Raw genomic sequence first — 6,945 nt, 5'->3', positions numbered from 1 at the left:
TGTGTTGTAACATCAAATAAAAAGTAATAAAAAAAATGTATACTATGAATGTGTATTATTTTTAAACAGTTTTTGAAAACTTTTTTTGGAGAGTTGCACCACATGACATTGAAACAATTGCTTCACTACATATTTTTACAAAATAAAGAAAATATCGTCTCACTACTAAAGATCATTTCTTCAAATATTTCAGTCTTTTCATGAGACTTATGATCTCCACCTTGACATTTCTACATTAAGGGTTAGTTCACCCAAACATTTAAATTGTCATCATTTACTCACCCTCATGTTGATCCAACCCCATAAAACTTTCGTTCATCTTCGAAAGACAAATGATCTTTTTGATGAAATCTAAGATATTTTTGTCCCTTTATTGACAGCTACGCAACTACCACTTTGACTCTTCAAAAAGTTAATGAACCGATTGACTAACCCAAATGAATTGAGTGGTAAAGTCCACATTTTCTCAGACTTGATGCCTGTATGATGAACACATTTTTAATCAAACGTGCTGCGTAACACGAGAATGACCCTCATTGGTTCTCGCTGAAGCTCAAACGTGCTGCGTAACACGAGAATGAACCTCAAACGTGCTGTGTAACACGAGAATGACCCTCATTGGTTCTCGCAGAAGCTCAAACGTGCTGCGTAACACGAGAATGACCCTCATTGGTTCTCGCTGAAGCTCAAACGTGCTGCGTAACACGAGAATGAACCTCAAACGTGCTGTGTAACACGAGAATGACCCTCATTGGTTCTCGCAGAAGCTCAAACGTGCTGCGTAACACGAGAATGACCCTCATTGGTTCTCGCTGAAGCTCAAACGTGCTGCGTAACACGAGAATGAACCTCAAACGTGCTGTGTAACACGAGAATGACCCTCATTGGTTCTCGCAGAAGCTCAAACGTGCTGCGTAACACGAGAATGACCCTCATTGGTTCTCGCTGAAGCTCAAACGTGCTGCGTAACACGAGAATGAACCTCAAACGTGCTGTGTAACACGAGAATGACCCTCATTGGTTCTCGCTGAAGCTCAAACGTGCTGCGTAACACGAGAATGACCCTCATTGGTTCTCGCTGAAGCTCAAACGTGCTGCGTAACACGAGAATGAACCTCAAACGTGCTGTGTAACACGAGAATGACCCTCATTGGTTCTCGCTGAAGCTCAAACGTGCTGCGTAACACGAGAATGACCCTCATTGGTTCTCGCTGAAGCTCAAACGTGCTGCGTAACACGAGAATGAACCTCAAACGTGCTGTGTAACACGAGAATGACCCTCATTGGTTCTCGCAGAAGCTCAAACGTGCTGCGTAACACGAGAATGACCCTCATTGGTTCTCGCTGAAGCTCAAACGTGCTGCGTAACACGAGAATGAACCTCAAACGTGCTGTGTAACACGAGAATGACCCTCATTGGTTCTCGCAGAAGCTCAAACGTGCTGCGTAACACGAGAATGACCCTCATTGGTTCTCGCTGAAGCTCAAACGTGCTGCGTAACACGAGAATGAACCTCAAACGTGCTGTGTAACACGAGAATGACCCTCATTGGTTCTCGCAGAAGCTCAAACGTGCTGCGTAACACGAGAATGACCCTCATTGGTTCTCGCTGAAGCTCAAACGTGCTGCGTAACACGAGAATGAACCTCAAACGTGCTGTGTAACACGAGAATGACCCTCATTGGTTCTCGCTGAAGCTCAAACGTGCTGCGTAACACGAGAATGACCCTCATTGGTTCTCGCTGAAGCTCAAACGTGCTGCGTAACACGAGAATGAACCTCAAACGTGCTGTGTAACACGAGAATGACCCTCATTGGTTCTCGCAGAAGCTCAAACGTGCTGCGTAACACGAGAATGACCCTCATTGGTTCTCGCTGAAGCTCAAACGTGCTGCGTAACACGAGAATGAACCTCAAACGTGCTGTGTAACACGAGAATGACCCTCATTGGTTCTCGCAGAAGCTCAAACGTGCTGCGTAACACGAGAATGAACCTCAAACGTGCTGCGTAACACGAGAATGAACCTCAAACGTGCTGCGTAACACGAGAATGAACCTCATTGGTTCTCGCAGAAGCTCAAATGTAACAAGAATGAACCTCATTGGTTCTTGCTTGAAAGCGAACATGCTTAAGCTTCCGTTTACCACAACTGATGTGTGAGTTGATAAATTTTTATGTGAATAAAAGCCTAAATTCAATCTGTTCAGATAAAGCGACCGAGTCTCTTCAGAATATTTGGACTAAATCGCTCAATTCATATGGATTAGTTCAATTCATATGGAGCCAGCAGCCATATCACCCTGTAGCCAAAGACTGGTTGCCCACTGAAGCTAAGCAGGGCTGAGCCTGGTTAGTACCTGGATGGGAGACCTCCTGAGAAAACCAGGTTGCTGCTGGAAGATCATTTCTTCAAATATTTCAGTCTTTCCATAAAAAATGTGGCATGTCATTGACTCTTCTAAAGAGAGAATAAAAAATGTGGCATGTCATTGACTCTTCTAAAGAGAGAACCAGAAACTTTGCTCACTGGTTCCTTTGAAAGAATAATTTAAAAGAATTCCCTCCACAAATACAAATTTTTATCTCACAACAGAGCAGATGTGGCTCCACTGAAGCAGGTTCAGAAACTGGTTGCAGGGAATGTCGCACCTCAGTGTCAGGCGGCGTCTCGACACTCCTGACCTTTACTGTGTGAAGAGGAGGAGGATATAAAGACACTCGCACACACCACAAACACACCAACACCCAAATCACACTTGTTATTTTCCAAGTTTAAACAGGACAAAGTACAGCAGATACAAACCATCAGATCAATTTTATTAACAACGGTCCAATTTGACTTGTACAGAACAAAACATGAAAAATGTCAAAAGAAAAGCGCAGTTATTGTGTTATATCTGTATAGTACACGGCTTGATCAGATTCCAGGAGAAATACTTTCAGAATAAATTTGTGCACGGAAAAGAAATACAAAAACAGTCCGGCATTTATCATGATCATTTCTCTGTCATATATCAGCTTGACAGACAGAAAGCATTGGTTGTGAATGATGGCGGTGAGCAGATGAAACACACTCACACGTTTTCCAGGAATAACTCGTTCAAAAATAACGTATAAAACACACGTCAAGAAAACAAAATAAACTGCACCCAGCGCCGACAGCCATGGACAGAAAACCACCTTATAATTGATACAAACTACTTGCAGGTCACGTTCTCAAAGGAATATGAAGTTGAGATTGGCTTGGTCAGATACTTTTTAATATATTTTTAAATCAAAATTAAGCAAATCTTTTTTTTTTTAAGTATCTTATCAAGACAATCAAAATTAAGCTAAATTAGTATTACTATTATTGGTTAAATGCTCAAAAATGGCTTAGTTTTTATTTATTTTTTTTATTTTAGGGTGAAATATGAACCAGACACGCATTTATAAATTAAATATAACCAAAAGTAGCATTTTATTTCTAATGTCGAGTCCAAACGGACGATGGTTTAAATGAACATGGTACTGCTAATACACAAACAGCACAGCTCAAGTAATTTGTATCAATATAAACCAATTAAAAACAGTTTGTTGAAAGGAGATGATTTACAGACGGAGGAGATGAAGGACCTTGTTTCTCATGCTGCTAGTGGACAAAACAACAACTCAACTAGTAAATGGAAGAAGAATGAAAGCGTACAGGATCAATTTCCTCATCTTTGCAGGAAACCCAATCACAGTCATGAACTGAAGCGGTTATAAGCAGGAGGATGAAAAGCCATCGAGCGCGACATCTTTTGATTTAAAGAACTTTGCCAATGTGGATACATTCAATGTATGGCCTAGAAATGATTATTTTTAAAAACGTCATGCAGAAACACACTAATAAGCACAAGCCATTTGATGTGGTTTGAATAAAAGTGGCTATTTTTTGTTAGTGAATAAGAATGTATCCTTTCCTGTCCTTGATTTTAGGAGCAACCCATGGCTGAGCAAGTCTTCTGCAAAGAAAAGAAGAAATGCCAAAGTTAAGGCAGAGTTTGCGAGACCCACAATCCTCTAGTAAAAGCATTGAGCTATTTACAGTACGGACAGTACAGCATTATGACATGAACTCAGATTATTAAAAGCACAGCTTGAATGCACAAACACTATAACCAAAGTCCACTTTAATGTCATTTTGTACAAAAAGCATACAAATATAACAATAATACAAAAGCCAAATTAATTTAAAAGGCAGAGATGCACAGGGGCTGTAGGGGTCACGGCTCTATTGCGGTTTGATGTCACTCCAAAGAGTGAAATTTACTGTCAATGGGGAACAAATCTGGGGGTTTATGCATTAAAGCCTTCAGTGATTCAGGGAAAGGAGTTTCGAAGCTATGAATCCAGTCTAGTAGCAACTTATTCGACAATAACTGGTGTTTAGTTTCAGTACATGAGAAAAACTCAACAGTTCTTTATGCATCACAAAAGAAAAAGAAGAAAACCCAATGGCTGCGAATGATAAAGCTGAAACCGTGGCGATTATGGACGGCACTGAGCTTTACATGTTTCCACACCACAGAAGAGATGGACCGACTGTCAAGAAAGCTTATTTCAAAATATTGTACGAAACACAGTGTGTTTAAAACCAACAATTCCCCCCAAAACCGGCCTAGACGTGTATGGAAACCCAATGACATACGAGCAGGGCGTCAGAGAATAATCCGAAGATGTGACTGAATGACATCGCCAAAACCGTCACTTTGATTGACAGAAAACTCTTCGTGTGGATGTTTCATGTTAATGTCAGAATGGCACAGTGGAAACATGAATGGAGTGGCTCGTACCACAGCCGTCATGATATAAACACAGTCCGGAGTCACCCGTCGCCCTCAGGTTTAACATCTGGATCATTATCATCCGTGGTCTACATCTCTCGGCTCAGTTTAGACCAGTTCTCTGGTGTGAACACTTCATGACACAGAAACCCTCCCCTCATGAAATAAACCAAACATCTGACAGAATAATCACATATTTATAGCCCCCGCTGCAAAGAAAAGAAACAAGAAGCCCATGATAAAACCAAAAAAACATCAGTCCCTGTCACACAAACGAAACAAGCTCTCTCACTCGGACGGGCAAAAAGGCACAAACACGCATTCATTCGATCGCTCCATCTTTGTCAATATGCACATCTTCAGTAACGGGGTGTTTCCCAGAGCGTGGAGGTGAAAGACCGCTCACCGTCCCTGCCGACCGAAGGAAATCGAGAGCGAAACCTCCTGCGCATCCAAAACACCAACAATAAATAAAAATGTTCAGCTGGAGAGCGAAACCAAGTCTCTGTGACGTTAGTTGATGAAGCCGATGGAGTCGGGACGTCCGGTGGAGGCGCTCGCAGGGTGGACTCGGAGAAGCAGGAGACGACGAGGACAAGCACAGTCAGGGGAAATAGAGTGTGTGTAGCAATTAAAACTGGGTCCCCATGTGGCCGTCGGTGTAAATGCGCACACACACACACATACACACACACAGCACGAGTCTGCCCCCCCCCCGTCACCCAGTGTCCTCCCCCGGCCCGGGACGGGGACGAGTGTGTGTCTGGGCCATGGGCTGATCCCTCTCTACCTGTCCTTCAGCTCCTGCGTCACACGCTTGGTGATGCGGCCGCACAGCAGACCCATGAGGAACAGCAGCAACACACACACCGATAGCATGCTCAGGATGTAGCCCTTAGCTGGAGACGTGAACACCTGACCCGCCAGGTCGGAAAACCCTTCTGCTGGAGCCACCTGTGGAGGAGAAGAGGAACAACAGTGTGTGTGTGTGTGGAGAAAACCCTGAAAACTACACTCGGGTGCAGTGTGTGTGTGTGTGTGTGTGTGTGTGTGTGTGTGTGTGTGTGTGTGTGTGTGTGTGTGTAAAATTCGGTTTTTGTATTAAATGCAACAATTTACACAAGACAGTCGTTCAGAGAATCATTCTGAGGTAATGTTTTGGTAAGAATGGTTATATACAAACCTCATAATACATGCAATCATTTATCCACACAAAGCTCTCTTAGAAGGCAGCATGATGTTGCCGTTTACTTGCTGGAACAGTATGGCTATACCGTTACACAATATCATTGATCATATGGAGTAATAATATCGTTCCGCTTCTGACTGTCAGTTATCGGTTGTGTTTGGTGGTGTGTGTGACCATGGGATTGTTCACCTTAGCAGCGTAACTCCACATGTCAATGCGGTCCTGTAACCTCTTCTTGCACTCGGGCTGGAGTCTCACACGCTTGTCCTGGAGAGCCTCCATTAGACAGGACATCTCTGCACAAACACAGGGCACAGGGATTAATATCTATACGGTTCAATAAGCCTCAAATCCCTCCCAGAATGACTCACGTCGTCCTCTTCCCGGCGGGATCGCAGCACACTGGTGTTTAATGTCCAGCGCACAGGCTGTGTGAAGAACCGGATCCACGAAGATATCAGCCTTGCTCTCCTTCAGGATGTTCAGCACCTCCTACAGCAACACACACACACACCCCAACATCTCATTAGGTGCGTAAAAACACTGGATGTGCATAAACTCTAAAAATGTGCATTAAAACGATGACATGCGCATAAACACATTTACCAAATAAACCACTTGATTTGCAAAAAAAAACAAAAAAAACAACAACAACACATGACTTTTCCTCAGGAGAGTCTGTGATTGGATAACTGGAGTAACAAGTGGACCAATGGCGTCGCAGCATCTCAGATGTTGGTTTGGTGTTTCTGAAACGCCGGAGTCAAATTATTATCTTTGTAAAGAAACCTTATGGCTAAACTGGCTACTCTCTGCTGTCTCAGACGATGACATCACTTCCTGTCGGCCACCGTAACTTCTGCTGGTTGCGATTCACAACCTCACCACTAGATGCTGCACCTTTAAATTAGCAACTTTGGATGGAAACATCTAGTAAAGATTCAAA

At 43.1% G+C, this 6,945-nt stretch overlaps 1 protein-coding gene across 3 annotated transcripts in view; it reads right to left on the bottom strand.

The window, feature by feature from the left end:
- Positions 1-2,798: 2,798 nt before the first annotated feature.
- glg1a (golgi glycoprotein 1a) overlaps positions 2,799-6,945 on the bottom strand; it is a 41,650-nt gene continuing 37,503 nt past the window's right edge. For 2 of the 3 annotated variants that reach the window (XM_082159639.1, XM_082159640.1), the window contains 4 exons: positions 6,371-6,491; positions 6,189-6,295; positions 5,601-5,764; positions 2,799-3,988 (listed from right to left, as the gene is read on the bottom strand). In XM_082159639.1, the coding sequence (XP_082015765.1) occupies positions 3,922-3,988; positions 5,601-5,764; positions 6,189-6,295; positions 6,371-6,491 (459 nt within the window). In that variant the 3' untranslated portion in view covers positions 2,799-3,921. Of the gene's footprint in view, positions 5,765-6,188; positions 6,296-6,370; positions 6,492-6,945 lie in introns of all 3 variants that reach the window. The other variant, XM_082159641.1, reaches the window with a different exon arrangement.

Source organism: Leuciscus leuciscus (assembly GCF_965113295.1).
Source record: "Leuciscus leuciscus genome assembly, chromosome: 25".
NCBI lineage: Eukaryota > Metazoa > Chordata > Actinopteri > Cypriniformes > Leuciscidae > Leuciscus > Leuciscus leuciscus.
Note: the sequence above shows the minus strand (reverse complement) of the source record. Positions and strands in the feature narration are given on the sequence as shown.